At 40.3% G+C, this 21,981-nt stretch overlaps 2 protein-coding genes across 2 annotated transcripts in view; both read left to right on the top strand.

Annotated features, from left to right (window-relative positions):
• The window catches only part of PROSER2 (proline and serine rich 2), a 47,280-nt gene that overhangs the window by 6,844 nt on the left and 18,455 nt on the right, over positions 1 to 21,981 (top strand). Inside the window, exon 2 of the mRNA XM_028158892.2 lies at positions 16,077 to 16,296. Within this exon, the coding sequence (XP_028014693.2) occupies positions 16,159 to 16,296 (138 nt within the window). The 5' untranslated portion in view covers positions 16,077 to 16,158. The remainder of the gene's footprint in view (positions 1 to 16,076; positions 16,297 to 21,981) is intronic.
• On the top strand, positions 11,537 to 13,014 carry LOC103294059 (eukaryotic translation initiation factor 3 subunit E-like). Its single transcript, XM_054716581.1, is given in 3 exon segments — positions 11,537 to 12,566; positions 12,568 to 12,808; positions 12,811 to 13,014. Coding segments are annotated over 3 exon segments (1,332 nt in total). The 5' UTR covers position 11,537; the 3' UTR covers positions 12,873 to 13,014.

The following is a 21,981-nucleotide window of genomic DNA, read 5'->3' as shown; positions in this document are numbered from 1 at the left end:
ATTTTTGAACTACACAAATGACAGCTTTACATTATTCAATCTAATAATTGTGAAGGAAACCACCAACAAAATGCAATGGCAACTTATTGAATGGGAGAAGATATTAGCAAATGATACACCTGATAAGAGGTTAATATGCAAAATAGATAAAGAATTCATACAACTCAACATCAAAAAAACAATCTAATTAAAAAAAATGGGCAGCCTGGCCAGCATGGCTCAATGGCTGAGTGTCAGCTTATGAAACTAGGAAGTCATGGTTTGATTCCCAGTTAGAGCACATGCCCGGGTTGCAAGCTTGATCGTGGAGGAGGCAGCCGAGCAATGATTCTCTCTCATCATTGATGTTTCTATCTCTCTCTCTCTACCTTCCTCTCTAAAATCAATAAAATATATATAATTTTTAAAAATGGGCAAAGGACCTGTGTAGACACTTCTCCAAAGAGGACATAGAGGTACATATAAAGATGCTCAATATCACTAGTCATCAGGGAAATGCAGATCACCTCACATCTGTCAGAATGGCTATTACCAAAAATTTAACAAAGAACAAGTGTTGGTGAGGATGAGGAGAAAAGGGAACCCTCATGTACTGTTGGTGGGATTGTAAACTGGTGCAGCCACTATGGAAAACAGTGGCAGTTCCTCAAAATGTTAAAAATAGAACTACCTTATGACCCAGCAGTCCCATTTCTGGGTATTTATCTCAAGAAATCCAAAACACTAATTCAAAAAGATATCTGCACCCTTATATTCACTGCAGCATTGTTTATAATAGCCAAGATATGGGAGTAACCTAAGTGCCCATCAATACATTAATGAATAAGGAAGACGTGGTACATATATACAATGGAATATTACTCAGCCATAAAGTGTAATGAAATCTTTCAATTTGTGACAACATGAATGGGCCTAAAGGATATTATGCTAAGGTGAAATAAATCAGACATAGAAAGACAAATACCATATGATTTCATTTTTAGGTGGAACCAAAAAAAATAGAACAAGCAAATGAAACAGAAAGAAACTCCTAGATACAGAGAATAAGTTGATGGTTACCAGACTTGGTGGGGGTGGGGAGCAAAATGGGCAAAAGGGGTGAAGGGGATTAAGTACAAACTGCCAGTTATAAAGTTAGTCATGGGGATGTAAAGTATAGCATAGTGAACATAGTCAATAATATCATAATTATGCATGGTGTCTGATGGGTACTAGATTTATTGTGGTGATCCCTTTTGTAAGCTATATAAATGTCTAATCCACTGTGTTGTACATCTAAAACTAATATAATATGGTATGCCAATTATAATTTTAAATAATTTTTTAAAATAGTGAATTTGAAAATTCACATAAAAACATAGTGTTTTTATTAGTATTTCTCAGCTAATTCTCATTTCATCAGGATGTTAGTTTTGCTTTGGTTTTCCAAGGTGGTGAAGTTTACCAAGAGGCCTTTGTCATGACTTACGTAATTGTCAGACTCCACTGTTGAGCTACCGAAAGGTTGTGTTTTCTCCCAGAGAGGTTAATAGGCAGTCCTTGAAGTCCTTGAATGTCTGACATTAGTATCATCTTAACTCTTAGTTGGAGTCATCCAGTTTTTTCAACAAACATTTGGTTGTCCCCATTTCTTGAAAAAGTGCTGAAAGTCTCTTATCTCTTCCTCTCTATTAAAATTGGGATATGAGTTTGTGCCCAAAGGCCTGGATTTGAAATGAGTAATTTGAGCTATTTGTTACTAGGTTTCCAGGCAGTACCAAAGGAGAGTCTGGGGAGAAGGGAGCCTCTGTATACACAGCCACAGGTTAAATGTTCTGATTCCCTTTCCCTGAACAGGGCTAGCAAAGAGATTTTGGAAGATAAGATTAAAGTTTGATGCAGTGGATTGACCCAGCAGGTCTTGTGTGAGCTGCGCATTCCCTGGCTTGGATTTAAATCTGTTCCGTTTGAGATAAGATGTATAAGTCAGATGTCTGCTTCCAGTCTGACAGGGTTTATAAATCCCAGTGCTAAAGGAACATGCTCTCATCAGCTTTGTTTTTATTTGACAATGAATGAAAAAATTAGCTAAGAATTTGGAGCTTCTCAGAAAAAAACAACAACATTATACAACAATAAGGTATAATTATTGCTTCTAAATAAGAAGTACTACATTTTATCTCACCAGAGTAGCACTTAGTGGGAGCTCTGGTAGTTTTTGCTGAATAAATAAAGAGAAAGCATACAAACTTGTTTAACAACAGAACAACCGAAACTGGAATTTTCTTCTTTTTTTAATTTGCTAAAGAATCCAGAAAAGCAATTGGCATGTAGAATGTCTTTTTTTTTTTTTTTAATGAGCTAAGAATAAAATTTTGAAGGGTCTACATTTCATCCTATAGAACTAGGTTTTCCCCTTGGTAGTGTCTGTCTGTTTGCTTCCTCCTGGGTCATATGTTTTGTTAACCAGGTACTAAACTGAAATCTAGCCAGGTATTTTTTTTAATTTCTTTATTGATTAAGGTATTACATATGTGTCCTTATCCCCCTATTGCACCCCCTCCACGCCCCCATGCAGGCCCTAAGGGAAGAAGTCTCCTACTACCAGTTTTCTATCATTGAACAGAAAATGTGGAAATTAGATTTTCCTAACGTAGAACCTTACCTGAAAACAACGAGGTCCTATGTTAGGAAAATCTAATTTCCACATTTTCTGTTCAATGATAGACAGAAAACTGGTAGTAGGAGACTTCTTCCCTCAGGGGCTGCGAACCAGCCTGCCTAGGCAAGGCCTCTATCCTGAACTTGTTTGCTTAGTGTAGGCGAATCACTTACTTTCATGTGGTGTATGGCCCTGAGGAAAATACTGCCTCCTATTAATAGTTGAAACTATTCACTGTTGAGACAGTCTGAAATCAACCTTGTTTTTCTACATTGTTCAGAAAGAGCTTTAAAAAAAAAAATCTAAATGAAAGCATAGTAATTGCTCTGGAGAAGTAAAATTACTAGCCTTTAAAATGTTTAATTGTATTTAATACCCTTCAGTGCCAGTTAGAGCTTAAGGTCCTAAATTCTTACTGAAGACATTTCAGAAGAAGAGAAAACACCCAATCAGAGAAAAGGCAGCATCAGGAAGCAGATGCTACACCATTAAGCACATCAACGTTTGAAAACTCCAGAACAAAACTAACTCTGCACTCTCCACCTTCCCAGTACCACCAGCCTCAAGCTGAGGTGGATTTCCCTTTGATTTGCGGTGCAGAAAGACAGTCCTAGTTTGCCTACTGAATATTTTTGGAAGCATTCTTTTCTTTCCAAGGTTTTTGGTTTCTTGACTTTGAGAAACAGCCCAAACTAAAGAAAGGTTACTACGTGTTTATTTTATTTCAGCCTGTTTGTGTGGAGATCCATTTTTGAAGTTAATTTTGGCCATGGGTTGCATCTGCAGATGTACACGGGCATGCATTCATGGTGATATTTATTACATGTTAACATTTGGACCATTATTGGTTTAGTGGGTCTGGTGTACCAGTTTTTTATCAGTACCAGTTTTTTCACATATTATTATTTGTGAAGCTAAGTGAAGTGTCTCTTCTATGGCTGTATTTAAAGTTGCCACCCCCCCCCCCCCACCTTCTGTTTCCCACTTGCCCTTGATTGAAATCCATAGATTAAATGAGAGTAATTTCTCCTAAATTTGAAGGATTTGGCCTCTATATGTAATATAGGGGATAAAGGATAAAGGACAGTCACCACAACAATATGAACATGTTTGAAACACTCCTAAGTGTTTAAGCTTTCCTTTTAGATCACAGGTCTGTTTAAAGGACTCTAGTTTTTTGTTTGTTTGTTTTTTACAAAAAATAAGATGGTTTTAGAATTTTCAAATAGAAATTATGTTTAAGTAATGGGTAATTAAGTCTATATTTTGTGACAAATATTTTCCAAAATCCTGTGGCTACATTAAAAGAGAGAGAGCTTTGCCTACAAGGAGCTTATAGTCTTGAGAGAAAAAAATTACATGCATAGGAAACCAGATGTGATGATCGAGGTCAGTGAAGAGGAGCGCTGTGAAAGAAGGTTTGACAAGGTCTGGTGCAGTTTTTGACAGTCTTTGAAGACTGAGAGGAGAGTGACAGAGGAAGCAGTCAAAATGTGGCTCACAGCTGAGCAGAGCATTTAGGGCACCAGGCTGGATAAAGGATTTATATTGTGGGAAGGGAGGTTGACGAGGTGAGGTTAGGGCAGGTTCTAAAGAGACACTTCAAGCCCTCTGTTCTTGCTGATAGGTTCCCTGGAAGCATAGATTAGGAAAATGAACAGGCCTGTGGTATCAAAAGTAATCCAGGGTGTTAAAGAGATAATTTAAGTACTACTTGAAATTCACTGGTGAATGTTGGACTGAACATTTGTTTTATTTTTAGCAAAGTTTTGGACAGTAGGAAACTTGGAAGAAAATTAACTACAGGACCAACAACTACTTGTATCTCTCTACTAGGTCAGCTAGTAGAGTACGCATATCTATATGTGCATCTTTGGTACAGTGAGGGATGGAAGGTTACAGAGACTGTACTTCATGTGTAAAATAGGAGCTTGAACTGAGTTTTGCTCAGAATTATCAGATGTGCTGTGATAACTAGACTAAACTCATTTTTATGGAGCTTGTCTATACATTATTTTTAGGTGAGAAATGAAATGGTTAATTTAGTCAAGAATGTTTTTAAAGCCCTGATCAAAGGTGAATAATATAAAGAAAGAACTTCAGTACTCAGTTTCCTTTTAACTTATGCATTGGGTTAATAAAACAATATAAAAGAGTATTGGCATCATTTATAGCTCCATCACCTAGTTAATTTCTTATTATAAAATTCATTTTTGTCAACACATGTCACAGGAATTAACACAGAACCAGGGAGAAACACTAAAAGTTTCTTCTTTAATGTTTAAGTAAATCAGAGCAAAGTGCCTATCACATCAATACATGTTGAGATGAACAAATGTTGTCTAGAGCTACTAGCATTAAGGCCAACAATGCTAGTATTTTGTGTTCACTGACTATTTCATCAAAGAGTGTGTATTTTTCACCAAAGATGGTCATGCTCTTTATTTTCACCCACTGCTTAACCATATGAAAAAGCCCATTCATGGCTCAGAAACAATTCCACTGTACTAGTAAAACTCCATTATTTTTATTTTTTTTTATTTATTTAAATTACTTTATTGATTAAGGTATCACATATTTGTCATCAACCCCCTCCCCCAGTTTCCCTCCCAATCCCCCCCACACGCAAGCCCCCCTCCCCCTGTTGTCCGTGATCATTGGTTAGGCTCATATGCAAGCACACAAGTCCCTTGGTTGATCTATCTCCCTTGTCCCCACCCTCCCCTACTTTCCCTCTGAGGTCCGACAGTCCGATCATTGCTGTTCTTGTTCCTCAGTCTATGCTGTTCATCATTTCCCCTAGATGAGCGAGCTCATGTGATACTAGGAATACACTTATAGGGACTGAAAACGAGACAAGCAATGATGGTTATGCTGAGAGGCAAATGAATCAGTCTGTAGTGAGCCTCCCTCTGGGCCAACAGTTCTTTTGAGTCCCGGTTTCCATGTCCAGCAGTTGTTAATGTGTTCATAACAGCAATGATATTTCAGCTCTGGATGGTGGACAAACGGTGGTATTGCAGGTCCGACCCTCTCTGGTTTGGTCCTGGGCAATCTGCAGTTACGCATATCTGCTGACTGCTAGTATGGCAAGGCAACGTCAGCGTCTTCCATCTCTGGACTGTTTCTCTTCTGACTTCATGGCTGGAGCACTCCTGTCAATTCCTCTCTGTTGCAGGAATCCACATGTCTCGGAGTTGTTTTCTGAAAATATACAAACATATTCTCGACCAAAAGTTAATAAAGGAATATTTTCTATAAATTTGACTTGCGATCCTTTTTCATTTTTTTTGCCCAAATGATTTTCCTTTGGCTTGTTTTGATACCATGTATGTTTTACCTGGGTGACTTGCTGTTAGCATTACAAATGAAAGTTAATTTTCTAAAGTAAAGATTTTCTAGATGTAATTTATTTGCAGGATATTTTTCCTTACATGATATTCTTCTACTATCCCCCCTTTTTTGGTAACTCCTTCATTTTTAATGTTCATGAAGGTTAAAAAAAAAACAAACTATCTTTTTCTTTATAATGGCTTGGTTGTTAGGGTTTCTTATGGTATAGCTTTAAAGATAATTTCTGTCCCAAGGTTGTTTTTGTAGATTTGGCAACAAGTCTTCATAAAATTCCTGTGAATGGAAGTAGAAGAGAATGAGAGATCTAAGAGCATGGCTTAGGTGGAGCATTGATCCTGCCCTCGTGTAGAGTCTGACATGGAAAGGAGAGGGGGGAGATTTTTAAGAAGCTTATTTCTACCCCTTTCCCCGCTAAGCTGTGGTTAATAGTGGGTGACTAGACCGGGATGAAGGCCTAAAACCCTGTATCAGGGCGTCCATGGAGTTCAGAATCCTAGGATCCGCACCTGGATATTCTCTTTCGTGAAGCGTTTACCGTGGCAATGAGTTGGAGCAGTTCTCTTTAAAAGTGTGTTACAGACATGCTAAGCAAAATTAGTTCCACATCACTTGGTTAAGGTGGATAAGTTTCCTATTCATGTTCAGAATTAGCATAGACAATAATCACCCCTGTGATTTTGTTTAGCCTGCCTGTTGGGAATCTAAGTCTTACAGGATATGATTTCTTTCCCCCCACCTACAAGGTACCAAGCCTTATAGTTGAATGGGAGGGAACCTATTTATAGTTCCTGCTTAGATTCTTTCATAAGTTGGATCAGGTCAACCTTTCCCAGGTAAATTTTTAGCTCACTTGTGATCCAAGAAAAGTTCATCCTCATGGTTCCTTTCTCTTCCTATTAAGACCATGCCATTGTCAGCACTTCCATCTGAAAGTGCCCCCAGTGTTTAGATTGTCTTCTCCTTTTCCTCATTAAATTAGAACTGATCAGTCCTATATCATCTTCTTAGATGCTGGGCTCTTCGAAGATTCCCAGGTGATAAAATGATTCAATAAGTGATTATTTTTCAAACTCAAATAATTCTTTTCCATTTTTCCAGCAATAGGAGTCAGGTGCGTGACAAACAGGAGGCCTTCAGTGAATAACAGACCAGGTGATACTATAGTATAATCAGGTGGTGCACCCCACTCACCCACTCATCCCTACCATTGGCATATGTTCCTGGGCATGGATGTACAATACAGTGTTATGTCTGGTTTAAATTTATGTAAGTGGAATTGTGCTAAGAATACAATTACAACTTTTCGCTCAACACATATTAATATCTGTGCATGCCATTGTCCATTTGATTGCTCCCAACTAATGCATGGTATTCCACAGTAAAAGCATTTATCAGGTTTCTACTTGTTCTTAGAGTTTGTAGTGGGTTATGAACCTAGGTTGCCGCCAGCACTGCTCTGCAGCAAGCAACACTATCACCAACCTTGCAAGTGTTACCCTCCTTTCCTGAGAGAGATTTCCTCTGGAGTAGACAGAGCAGTGGGATTTGGGGCTCACAGGACATGTTTAATTTCACTAACTAGTGTCAGATTAGTCTAGAGAATGGTTGTATTAGTTTAACACTCCCAACAGTAGTACATGTGGATTCCAATTTTACCACATCCTTGCTGATATTTGTAATTTTTTAGTTGTCAATACAGTAGGTGTAAATAATACCTTACGTTAGTTTTCTTTTGTTTAGTCACTTGGGTTTTCTCTCTTGTATTCTGCTTAATCATAGTTCTTGTTCCTTTTTTTCTAATGAGTTTCCTGTCTTTCTTGTTGATTTTTCAAGAGTTTTTTCATATATTCTAGCTATCAGTTCATTTTCTTAGCCACAGTAAACCCCTTCTACCAGCCTGCCACTTTTCTGTTAACATTGTCTATGGTATCCTTAATTTTTATATAGGTAGATCCATTGAAATTTTCACCTTAAGATTTGAATTTTTGAGTCCTAATGAATAGAAAGATCAGTGGAGCAGAATAGGATATTCAGAAATAGAATCTAAGACATAAATATTTAGTATAAAATAACATTTAGCATTTCAAGACAGTGGAAAGATGATTTTTTTTCAATATTTGGCATTTTAGTGATTAGGAAACCTTGGCTTGGGGATAGGGAAGTAGGTCTCTACACTAAAATAAATTCAGGTTGGATCAGATATTTAAATATGAAAAGTGAAACCATAAAAATGCTCTCTCCACAGTGAACCTCCCATGGAATTCTATATTTTCAGTTCCTGGGAACTAGGACTGAGGACCCTGCCTTTGCTTATTCTTTTTATCTGTTTGGAGTGCCAACCACAGTTTGTTTAATTAGCAGTCTCCTTAAACCTGAAACATCTTGGAGGGCTTAGCCTAGTTGTCACCTTTCTGCGAAGTCCCTGAACCCTCTCAGGAAGCATTGCACGTCGTCCTCTGGGCTGCCATTGTCCCTATGATGACACTGAATACAGTTTACACATTTGTTTTCCATTACAGTTGGCCCCATGTGGCAGAATTAATGACCTAGAATTTACCCAGTGTGAAGCAGGAAAACAACTAATCAAAAGAATATGCTTAGTCTAGAAAGGAAGCTAGCACTCAAATTGAAGCAAGTACTGATTGATTGCATGAAACTTTGATTCTGAAGCCTATGGGGAGTGGATGGAAGTTGATTGCTTTTAGGAGAGTGGTGACATCAAAGTGGTATTTCAAGATTAATCCAGCAGAAGAATAAAGGAAAAGTACAGAGAAGAATGCAAATGCGAGGAGATCTAGATGGCTATCTCAGTAATGTAGACATGTGGTATAATGGTGCCGAACTAGTGGGACTAGAAAAAGAGTGGATACAACTGACATTGCACCGAAGAAGCAACAGGGCTTTGTAGCTGGTTGATTGTGAGTGGTGGGAGGAGGGAGGAGTCAAAGATGGCTTTTTGTGTGTGGAAGCTGACAGCCACTGTGCCTGTGGGCAGGTCTTTGACTGACATAATTCAGCCTTGGGGTTTGGCCAAACCAGAATTTTCAGGTGAATGATGGAAAGACTGAGTTATTGGGGCTGCTCTATAGACCTGATTGTGGCTATTTGGAACTTAGATGGAGTGAGGTGATGGTGGAAGGAGGGCTTTATGCATACCATCCAGGTCATCCCAAGTCTTTCTGGAATGTCCAGGGGAAGATGAAAAAGAGGAGCTGCATTCATTCCTTTCTTCGCTTCAGTGTACTCACTTCAGAGGGTCCGCTAATCTAACTAACCTCAGCTCCACCTGATCCCCCAGCCCAGAACCTTCAGATTGGACAGCGGCTGCCTCCTGAGCAGCCATGCTTGACAGATGTAGATTTACTAAGACTATAGATCTCTTGTCACCTTCTCTTGTTCTCTTTGCTCAATGGATAAACCAGGCTTGACCCCCCCCCCAAAAAAAAAAAAGATGTTACTGGTAAATAATGAGAAGTAAACACAGGAAGTAGAAGAGAATAAATAGAAAAATGCACGTGTGTGGCTCACATTTCTGCTCCCGTTGTGTTAGGATTGCCATGACTTCTTAGTGATACTTGTTCTGCTCTCCTGGTAAAAGTCAATTTCTTCATCTGTGGGGCTATCTTAGTCTGACCCTAGCTCCATTTTTTACAGTGTGCACTGTTTGCAGACCCAAAGAGTTATTCCTTGAGACTAAATATTTAAAATGGTAATGACCTTCATAGACTCACAGCTGTGGTCACTGCCGTCAGACCCATCTGCTTCTTGTCCCCTGCTTCTTTTTCTCATCACATTCCCTTTCCAGGGCAGAGCAGAGAAGAAGGCTGCTTCCTTGCCCTTCCTCTTCAGAAAACTCTGCTGTCTCCACAGTGGACCTCCCATAGAATTCTGTATTTTGATTTCCTGGGAACTAGGACTTGGGAGCCCCTAGTTCTCCATTCCTTAAGAGTTCAAAGACTGACATCTTGCGCCTGTAAAGGATATTGAACCAAGGTTTTCAATTTCTCCCCCATAACCTCTGCCTTCTGCAGAATTCTTGTAAGCTTTCTCACATTCCTTCAAAAGAATAATTTATAAAAGTCCAACATTATACTTTCACAGTGTCAGAATAGCTTTTAAATTATAGAAACACAAGAAAATGGTGTGCTCTTAACTGGTGTGGTAAATTACCGCCCTCCAACCACACTGTGAGGGCCTTAGAGTGTGGCTCTGACTGCACAGACCTGTAGCCAAGCTCCAAACCCTTTCCCACCCATCAGGTGGTTCCACCGGGTTCCTTCATTGTGTAGGTGAATGGGTATTCACTTCCCTGACTTTCATCTCACTGTGGTGTTGGGGGAAAGACTTACTGTCCCTCAACCCCCTACTTTCCTTGGAGCAATGATTTACTTAATCTAGGAATGAATTAGAGCTGAGTCCGTGGGAAGGAATCTACAGACCAGAAGGAACCCAAACATTGGTTTGTCCTCTCTGCATTTGCCCTCCCACTTTTTTTGGGCTGAAGCTCATCACAGGTTCCAAGGATGTAGCTGTGACGTCCACTTCTGCCTTTGCCTTGCTTTGTCACCGGCCACTGTCACCAGCACACTTTTACTGGTATGTCCACTATGTGTGTGGTGTGTGTGTCTGTGTGTATTCTAAAGTCATATCAGGCATTTAACTTACTAAACTGAATACTGTGGTGAGTTTCACCAGGGATGTCTTAATTTCTGAGTTGCACATTATTGGCTGTGTAGGTGGCTTATATAAAGTCTGTTTATTGCTTAGGCTTTCTTATTAGTAAACAAACTTTAAACTTTTAACATTTTCTTAAGTCTTTTTATTTTTACCATTGGGAATAATGGCAACTTATAGAAAGTATATATGCTCAGAATGTTCTGTTCCCCAGCCTTGCTCTTAAATTGCTATGTGTCTTGTGCTGATACATCTGAAAAAAATGATGAGAAATGGAGTAGGGAATAGTTTCTTTTTTAATCTGTTCTAATGTTTTCAGGATTTCTCTGAGAAGATTTCACAGTGGTCTTAAATAACAAGGTCCTCCTAAAGGTATGCAGTACTGAATGAGCTTTCTCCATAATTAGTCACATTTTTATTAAAAATTAATACACACATGAGCATGGTTCCATATGCACACATACATACACTAAATTGTACCAATGGTTATTTTAACTCGCGTGCCCCTCAGTATCCTTAAAGAGGCTCAGAAGGCATCCTGGCAGTATTTTCAGGTTACTTCACTTGCCATAATATCAGGCCACATGTAATCCACAGGAGGCTTATTTTCTATTAGTCTTCTTTGGTCTTCTAGAAGGTTTTGTTGAAATCAATTGTCTGTTGTTCAGAAGCTGAATTGAACTCCTATTAAAAGAAAGAGTCAGAGGACTATTCAATAAATAGTGTTGGGAAAATAGGAAAGGTATGGGCAAAAAGTGAAACTAGATCACCTTCTTATACCATACACAAGAATAAACTCAAATGGATTAAAACTTAAATGTTATATTTGGAACCATAAAAATCCTAAGAGAACCTTTTTCTTGGCAAGATGGTGGAGTACGACTTGACTACTCGCATCGCTCACTTTTTGGATCGGCATCTAGTCTTTCCGTTGCTTGAGTTTCTCTCCGTAAAGGAGATTTATAATGAAAAAGAATTATTACAAGGAAAATTGGATCTCCTTAGTGATAGCAACATGGTAGACTTTGCTATGGATGTATACAAAAACCTTTATTCTGATGGTATTCCTCATGCTTTGAGAGAGAAAAGAACCACAGTTGTTGCACAACTGAAACAGCTTCAGGCAGAAACAGAACCAATTGTGAAGATGTTTGAAGATCCAGAAACTACAAGGCAAATGCAGTCAACCAGGGATGGTCGGATGCTGTTTGACTACTTGGCAGACAAGCATGGTTTTAGGCAAGAATATTTAGATACACTCTACAGATATGCAAAATTCCAATATGAATGTGGGAATTACTCTGGAGCAGCAGAATATCTTTACTTCTTTAGAGTGTTGGTTCCAACAACGGATAGAAATGCTTTGAGTTCACTCTGGGGAAAACTGACCTTTGAAATCTTAATGCAGAATTGGGGTGCAGCCATGGAAGACCTCACACGGTTAAAAGAGACCATAGATAATAACTCTGTGAGTTCTCCTCTCCAGTCTCTTCAGCAGCGAACATGGCTCATTCATTGGTCTCTGTTTGTTTTCTTCAATCACCCCAAAGGGCGCGATAATATTATTGATCTCTTCCTTTACCAGCCACAGTATCTTAATGCAATTCAGACGATGTGTCCACATATTCTTCGCTATTTAACTACAGCAGTCATAACAAACAAAGATGTTCAAAAACGCCGGCAGGTGCTAAAAGATCTAGTCAAAGTTATTCAACAGGAGTCTTACACATATAAAGACCCAATTACAGAGTTTGTTGAATGTTTATATGTTAACTTTGACTTTGATGGGGCTCAGAAAAAGCTGAGGGAATGTGAATCTGTGCTTGTGAATGATTTCTTCTTGGTAGCTTGTCTTGAGGATTTTATTGAAAATGCTCGTCTCTTCATATTTGAGACTTTTTTGTCGCATCCACCAGTGTATTAGCATTAATATGTTGGCAGATAAGCTGAACATGACTCCAGAAGAAGCGGAAAGGTGGATTGTCAATTTGATTAGAAATGCAAGACTGGATGCCAAGATTGATTCCAAATTAGGTCATGTGGTTATGGGTAACAATGCAGTCTCACCCTATCAGCAAGTGATTGAAAAGACCAAAAGCCTTTCACTTAGAAGCCAGATGTTGGCCATGAATATTGAGAAGAAAATCAGAATAGTAGGTCAGAGGCTCCTAACTGGGCAACTCAAGACTCTGGCTTATACTGAAGAACTGTAAAGAAAAACAAAACAAAACTATAAAGTGAAGATAATAAAGCCATTATATAAAGGGTGACATACATTGCAGAAACAACATATTAAGTATAAATTTTGGAGAATTTGAATAAAATTGGCTGTGTTTCATTAAAAAAAAAAATCCTAAGAGAAAACATAGGCAGTAAAATCTCAGACATTTCTCACAGCAATATTTTTCCGAGATATCTCCTTGGGCAAGGGAAAAAATAAACAAATGAAACTACATCAAACTAAAAAGTTTTGCACAGCAAAGGAAACCATAAAAACAATGAAAAGACAACACACTGAATGGGAGAATATATTCAGTAATACATCTGATAAGGACTTAATATCCAAAATTTGTAAGGAATTTATAAACTCAACACTGGAAAAAAAATCCAATTAAGAAATGGGCAAATGACCTGAATAGACACTTCTCCAAAGAAGACATACAGATGGCCAATAGACATATGAAAGGATGCTCTTCATTACTAATCATCAGAAAATGCAAATTAAGACCACAATAAGATAGCACCTCACTTCTGTCAGAATGGCTAACATCAAGAAATCAACAAACAAGTGTTGGGTGAGGATGTGGAGAAAAGGGAACCCTCATGCAATGTTGGTGGGAATGCAGACTGGTGCAGCCACTGTGGAAAGCAGTACCTCTAAAAATGAAAAATTGGACTGCCTTATGACCAACAATTCCACTTGTGGGAATATATCCAAAGAAAACTACCACTAATCTGAAAGAATATATGCACCCCTATGTTCATTGCAGCATTATTTACAACAGCCAAGATTTGGAAGCAGCGCAAGTGTCCATCTGTAGGTGAGTGGATTAAAAAGCTGTGGTACAGCCTGGATAGTGTAGCTCAGTGGTTGAGCATTGACCTATGAACCAGGAGGTCATGGTTTGATTCTCAGTTGGGGCATATGCCTGGGTTGCAGGCTCAATCCCCAATTGGGGGCATGCAGGAGGCAGCTGATCAATGATTCTCTCTCATTGATGTTTCTCTCTCTCTTTCCCTCTCCCTTCCTCTCTGAAATCAGTAATATCATAATAATAATAAAAGGCCAAGAGGTGTCACAACCAAAACAAACAAACAACCGGTCACCATGAGGTGTATGGAGCACCTCTCGGGCCCTCCCCCGCGGCCCACAGGCTCCGATCGCAGCAAGGCTGGTGGCCGGAAGGCGAGCAGGGCAGCAGGTGGGTGGGCACGGCAAAGCAGGCGCAGCTGTGAGCACAGCTGTGAGCACGGCAGGCGGGTGGGCGGGGCTGCGAGCGCGGCGGGGCAATGGGCAGGGTGCGCGCAGGTGGGCAGGGCCACGCGATATCGCACACGGGGCCTCTAGTGTATCTATAATAATAAAAGCGTAATATGCTAATTAGACCAGACAGCCTTCTAGATGATCTTCCAGATGAAGCCAGGGCTGCAAGAGAAGCCCAGGTCCTGGGTGCCAGAGGGAAGCCGGTGCCAGCAGCCAGGGGAAGAAAGGCCTACTCTTGCACAAATTTCGTGCATTGGGCCTCTAGCATATATATAGAAGAAAAGGGGGGGAAAGCTGTGGTACATTTACACAATGGAATACTATTTAGCCATAAAAAAGAAGGAAATCTTGCCTTTTGTGACACCATGGATGGGCCTGGAGAGTGTTATGCTAAGTGAAATAAACCAGTCAGAGAAAGACAAGTACCAAATATGATTTCATTTATATGTGGAATCTAATGAACAAAATAAACTAACAAACAAAGTGGACACAGACTCATGAATATAGACAACAGACAGCTGGCTGGGGTTGGGGTTTGTTGGGGGCTGGGTGAGACGGATGAAGGAATTAAGCAAAGAAAAAAGAAGAAAGACTCACTCTGGCTGGTGTGGCTCAGTTGGTTGGAGTGTCATCCTGTACACCAAAAGGGTTCAATATTCAGTCAGGGCACATATCCAGGTTGCAGTTCAATCCCTGGGGGCAAGTGCAGGAGGCAACTGATGTTTCTTTCTATCCCCATCTTCTCTCTAAAATCAATTGTTTTTTAAAAAGCAAACTTTCAATGTACTTTTTTTTTTTTTTAAGTAAAGAAAATCCCTAGATGGTTTGGCTCAGTGGATAGAGTGTTGGCCTGCAAACTGAAGGATCCCAGGTTCAATTCTGGTCACAGGCACATGCCCAGATTGTGGGCTCAATTCCCAGTAGTGGGCATGCAGGAGGCAGCCAATCAATGATTCTCTCTCATCACTGCTACTTCACTGATGTTTCTATCTCTGCCTTCCTCTCTGAAGTCAATAAAAATATTTTTAAAAAAAATAAAAAGTAAAGAAAGACTAATGGACACAGACAACAGTATGGCAATTGCCAGAGGATAGGGAGGTGGGGGGAGGTGGAAGAGGGTAAAGTGGGGGAGAAATGGTGATAGGAAACTTGACGTATGGGGGTAAATACACAATACAATACACAAGTGATGTGTTGTAGAATTGTATACCTGATACCTATATAATTTTATTAACCAACGTTACCCCAATACATTAAATTTTTTTTAAAAGAGTCAGTGGACTGTATGAAATTGAGGGCCTTACAGGGGACAGTTTCAGCGTCTTTCTTCCTGAAAGTAAAAACATGAACTTCCTGATAGTATTAAATTATGGGACCTCAATATTTTATGTAGAAACTAAAATAGTATATGGCTTCCAAAGAGTCCAGAATCTTGGGGATGTCAGCCAAACTTGTATTAGTAATTTACAACTCTTGTCACTTCACCTAAACTCTGAACTGTGGTGAAGCTGGAAAAGGAGCTATAGTTTTTGTGGTGTTTGAAGCAGAAAAGACCAGAATTGATAAAGCACACAGAGAGAGCCTGAGTCTGAGCGTGGAAGAGCATGGACGTACCGAGCCTAAGTGCAGAGGAAGGTGCCAGCACGTTATCCTATCACATCACCTGCACCAAAGTCACCTTTAGCACATCTGTCTTTCCTTAAAGATAATTCTGACAATCTTGATCACGGAGAAGGATATAAAGGAGGAATGGAAATGAGCATCACCAAACGAGTTGACTTAGGGGTTCCTGATCATCTTTGCCTTAACGGTTGGGGCCCTAAATCTAGATGACGCTTACTCATGCTGAGCTTTCCATTTGGGGGATAAGGCATGTACTCCTGAGGCTCACTAACCCTTGCTGCTTGTGCTTGGTTTCTCTAGAAGTGATCCAGGACTTCAGAATGGAACACGGGCCTCTTCCCCTCTCCTTGTGATCAAGCCGCTGGCCGACATTTATGTGGGGATGCCAATAAACCACCAGAAATCAGACTCTTCAGAGATGGACTCTGACTTGTCACCCGGCTGCAGGCTCAGTGACCTGAGCAGAGGGGGCAGCTTGGAGAGTCGAAGTAGCAGTTCTCGCTCCAGAAGTCTCACTTTGGTGAGTGATGGTTTCCTTTAATGCTTTGATGTGCTTTGGTTGGCTGGCTTTGCCCCAACTTCCTTCCCTTTAAGGAACATCTTATCACATTATTTTGGGTTAACTAGCTTGATGTTTTAGAATACTTGCTTTGTGAAATGGCATTTAATTTTTTTTTATATTTTCATTGATTTTTTACAGAGAGGAAGGGAGAGGGATAGAGAGTTAGAAACATTGATGAGAGAGAAACATTGATCAGCTGCCTCCTGCACACCTCCTTTTGGGGATGTGCCCACAACCAAGGTACATGCCCTTGACCGGGATCAAAATTGGGACCCCTCAGTCCGCAGGCCGACGCTCTATCCACTGAGCAAAACCGGTTAGGGCTGGCATTTAATTTTTAATCATCTTAAATTTTGCTCAAATGTAGAGCATTATCCACAGCAGTGAAGAGAAGCTCACTGTAGCCAATAACATGGCTGCTTAGACCCAGGGAAGTGACACACTCAGGCAGGGCCTGATGCCTTTCAGTTCAAAAGACCAGAGAGAAGTGGAGGGATAGAAATGGGAGACATCTGTAATTCTATCAACAATAAAATATACATATATATATTTTTTAAAAAAAAGATCTGAAGGAAGAGAAACTCCTCATATGGTAAAAACAAACTCACTTTAAAACAGATTTTTATCTCCTTTACAAATATAAATGCTTTTGTATCCCTTTATTTCAAACCCAGACCCTTACATACCATCAACAAGCTTTGGGAACTTTCATAAAAGGAGTATTCAGTTTTAAAGTTAAGAGATGAGCTTTTTGTACGCCCCACTCCTCGGGATATCCATCTTTCAGGATTGAGACCTTTATATTCATAGAGGGAAGGACAAGAGGGAATTAACCTTCGATTTTACTTCTAGTGAAAACACGATTTTCCTTCAGATGCTCTGAGCCCTAAAATTAACCCCAATTATTAGGAGTCAGGGTATTTGGATTATTTTTTGCCTTTAACATTCATTTTCATATGTGTTGGCCTCTTGATAGAGAACTGAAATAATACCTGCCTTCTGTCTCCTCCTAGAAGAGAATTGATCCCAGGTATGTCCAGTGTTTTGGACTTGGGGAAGGAAAGTTGCTACTTTGTATCTCCATTCTAATCTTATAAGGGTGCATTCTTCATATTAACCACTTAATGCCTATTTTTACCAAATCCTATGTGGTAGCTCAAACTCACATGCTCCAGATAGGACCTGACTGATCTCTATAAGCATATCCATTGAGGTGTGGCATTCATTGACTATTCTATATGACCTACTGAGTCTTCTGTGTGTGTTATTTACACGTCTGCTCAAATGTTGAAGCACTGCCCTAGGTGTTAAGGACACAGCAGTAGAGCCTGCATTGTGGTGACTGTGATCCATTATGACAGGACCGGTACTGCCGATTGTCTCTCCAGCAGCCGATTCTGAGATGGAGGCTAGGAGGTTAGAGTACAGGAGGCTTATTAGGACTGTTCCTGGGATCAACATCTGGAAGGAAGAGGAGGCAGAACTGAGTGGAGAGGGAAGTTGAGCTGTGAAGTAGACCCAACAAAGGCCTTAGCTGTTGCTTAGAAAGCTCTGGGGCTGGGATAGCCCCTTAGTTGTCCCCACTGGGTCAAGAGTGGAGCCTTAATACCCAGTCAGTGATCAGCCTCTGGGTGCAGGACCCCTCTGGAAGGAGGCATGACCTTGACAGTTTTTTCAGTTCAAGACAACTCCCAAGAGGACTGACAGTGGAGGGCCACCTTTCAGCAGCATTCCCATCAGAGAGGATAGCAGTTTCTTCATTTCCAGCGGGTGATCCGAGTGGCGTGTCACACTGACTGACATGAAGGTTCAGCAGAAAATGAAAAGAGGTGCCTTGGAGGGATGGAAGCTGCCAGAGTGCCTGCAATATATCTTACCTGGAAGAAGCAAGTCTGGAAAATGAATTCAGGTAGCTTACAGGATAGTGCCATATAAAATACAGCTCTTCATAGGATGTACGTGCAGGCAAATGGGATCTTAAAGTCTGTCATCTGGCAAATTTAGGGAATATGCAACATGTTGACTCTTTGTCAAGATGTCATACATAGGAATACATCTTCAAAGACAAAAAAAAGCTCTTGTTTGAAAGGAAGGCTATGACATTTCAGCTCCAAAGTCACAAAGAAAAGTGGCTTATTATAAAACTTTTTATCATGGATGTATTTTTTGGTAATATTCTATATTAGAACTATCATTAGGTTCATTGGTTGGAAAAAACTATAAATCTCATACATTTATAAACACCAGGAAGTTAGTGTGGGTGAAGTGAGGACAGCCTGTGCTATGGTAGAAGGATTTTTTGAGCCTTCAGTGTTGGCCTGCATAGGTTTTACAATGGAGTTTAGGAGGGAGATTAGAGGACATTCCCCAAGATATTTATAATTTTTCTTAAATCCAGAAAATATCCTTATACATTATTTTTAAGTTGCTTTTTTTTCTTCACTAACCAATCAGTATCCTGAAAATCACCTCAGAATAGTATTAAACACAAGGGTATTAAAGACATGCCTGGGTTCAAATTCAAATTTGCCTTCCTTTGTAACCTGGGAAAAGTTTTAGTCACTCTCCTCATTAGTTGCTTCCTTCACTAGTTAAAAGAAAGGGGTGAATGGAATAATTGTTTCTCAAGGGGTATTTATGTATATTATAAAGATAAAATGTCCAGCATCTAATCAGTGCTTATAATATCAGCTTCTCTTTTTCAAGTGCCCTATAACTTCAGGTAGAGCATGATTCCACTTCATCCTGCCTTCATCACCTTGTTTGGGTCCATTTTCCCCCTGTTATATTTCTATCTCTTGTCAATAGTCTTCTGAATTTTTTCCTTTGACCACTAAAGATAAGATGGTAAAGGAAAACACCCCTCCCCCATTATCTCACAAATGTATTAATTCTGCTAATCTTACTATGGGCATCACTTTGAATTTAAATTAAAGAATGCCTGTTCTCTACAGTTTTTTTCTATCCGGTAAAATCTTAAAGTAATACTGTAATGTGTTTTATTCATCTGTGTATTCATCATTGTATAGGACAAAGTAGAAACAGCATTACAGATTCTACTTTTATGAAGCATATAATTGAATTACATTCTTACTAGTGTCCTGTGCATGGATTCGTGCACATTGAAAGGAAATTAATTAGAAGAAATATTTTAATATCGCTATTCACCCTTTCTCTATAATAGAAGTGTCAACCAAATTCACGATCAACAATGACAGATTGAAACACACGCATGCAATTGGCGCCAGCGAGAGCTTTATATGTGTTGCACATGCACGAGTCAACTTAGCTTTTGATATATATAGAATAAACTTGCTTAATTAGCCCTGCTTTCTGATTTAGCTAAACTTTTTCCAGCCCAGTGAAGCATCCCAAATTTTCTTTCAGGTATTTGTCAGCAACACAGCAGTAAATATCAACACAAAGCAGATTATTATTATAGATCATGCAGGGAGAATAAAAGGTAAAATATTTAACTGTAGCAGTGTTTGACTATATTCTGTGCAGTGAGAAAACTTGAAGTCATTTTCAACTTCCACTATTTCTTACTTCTTTTTAGTCAGGTCAAGTTTCTAAACTTTCTAAATCTTCATTTTCCGGCAAATGAAAAGAAAATAGGATTCTACTGAGCCTCCTATCTACCTACTCCAGGACTTCTGTGAGGATCAAATGAGATGAGGCATGGGAAAACGCTTCACAAACATTTGGTTAAACTGTAAAATGTTTGCACCTGGCTGTAAAGCAAGTGGGGTTCCTGGGCTGAAGAAACTCCAAGGAGGCTAGTGACTAGGGAGAGGAAGCTGGGCATTGCTACGTGATGTCATTACCTGGTGCCCACAGCAACTGTTTCCAGCCTGGGCTGGGCTGTGGGCTGCATTTTGTGCCATAGGGTCTTGGCAGCATTGGCTGTGATTTGGTGGTGTGTCGCTCCGGGGTGGTGGTGGGGCCTGTGTCCCACTCAGGGGAAGCTGAGTGTTGGTTTGTCAACACCAGGTCCATGGTGCCATTTATTTTTAAATGGCCAGTGCACGTCATGGCAGCTTCTGCGTTGAGAGCCTGCCCCCTGGTGGTCAGTGAACATCATAGCTACTGGTTGTACAGATGGACACTTAGCCTTTTATATATCCTATATAATAAAGAGGTAATATGCAAATTGACCCTCACGCCCTCACACAAAATGGCTGCCCCCATGTGGTCAAAGATGGCCGCCCCCATGTGGTCAAAGATGGCCATGACAAAATGGCCTGCAGGGGAGGGTAGTTGTGGGCGATCAGGCCAGCAGGGGAAGGCAGTTGGGGGGGACCAGGCCTGCAGGAGAGGGCAGTTGGGGGGAGGGCAGTTAGGGGCGACCAGTTCGGCAGGGGAGGGCGGTTGGGGGTGACCAGGCCTGCAGGGGAGGGCAATTAGGGGCAACCAGGCTGGCAGGGGAGGGCAGTTGGGAGCAATTGGGCCTGCAGGGGAGCAGTTAGGCATCGATCAGGCTGGCAAGGGAGTTGTTAGGGGGTGATCAGGCTGGCAGGCAAGCGAGCGGTTGTAAGCCAGCAGTCCCGGATGGTGAGAGGGATGTCCAACTGCTGGACATCTCCCAAGGGGTCCCAGATTGGAGAGGGTGCAAGCTGGGCTGAGGGACACCCCCATCCCGGGCCTCTAGTATGTATATATAGATGATATGTATATGATTGCATAATTTTGCCTTATACCCCACTTGACTACCTGTGTCTCACTCTGATAGAAGATACATTCCAGTAGTGTTGCAATACCTTCTACTTAGACCTGTTGACTATTTTCAAGCACCTTCCTTTATTAAATAATTGAGCTAACTTTAGTTGTCATTGGTTATTTTTCCACAGTTGTGTATTTCCCTTAGATAGAACAGGATCATGGAGAAATCTGACATTTAATTTAATTTTATTTATTATTATTTTTTTTAATCTTTATTGTTGAAAGTATTACATAGGTCCTCTTTTTTCCCCCCATTAAACTCTTCCAGCCTACTCCCATCCTCCCCTCTGCCCAGGCCCTCACCACCCCATTGTCTGTGTCCATGAATTATGCATATATGCATACAAGTTCATTGGTTGATCTCTTCCCATCCACCCACCCTCCCCTGCCTTCCCTCTGAGGTTTGACGGTCTGTTCAAGCTTCTGTGTCTCTGGATCTATTTTGTTCATCAGTTTATGTTGTTCATTATATTCCACATATGAGTGAGGTCATGTGATACTTATCTTTCTCTGACTGGATTATTTTGCTTAGCATAATGCTCTCCAGTTCCATCCATGGTAAGAGTTCTTTCTTTTTATTGCCATGTAGTATTCCATTGTGTAAATGTACCACAGTTTTTTTATCTTCTCATCTGCTGATGGGCACTTAGGCTGTTTCCAAATCTTAGCTATTGTAAATTGTGCTGCTCTATGAACAGAAGATTGCATATATTCTTTCTGATGAGTGTTTCAGATTTCTTAGGATATATTCCTAGAAGTGGGATCACTGGGTCAAGTGGGAGTTCCATTTTTAATTTTTGAGGAAATTCCATACTTTTTTTCCAAAATGGCTGCACCAGTCTGCATTTCCACCAGCAGTGTGCTGGGGTTCCCTCTTCTCTATAACCTCACCAACACTTGCCATTTGTTGATTTGTTGATG

The sequence above is a fragment of the Eptesicus fuscus genome, chromosome 5 (assembly GCF_027574615.1).
Source record: "Eptesicus fuscus isolate TK198812 chromosome 5, DD_ASM_mEF_20220401, whole genome shotgun sequence".
In the NCBI taxonomy this organism is placed as follows: Eukaryota; Metazoa; Chordata; class Mammalia; order Chiroptera; family Vespertilionidae; genus Eptesicus; species Eptesicus fuscus.
The sequence above is the reverse complement of the archived record's forward strand: the minus strand, read 5'-3'. Positions and strand labels throughout refer to the sequence as shown.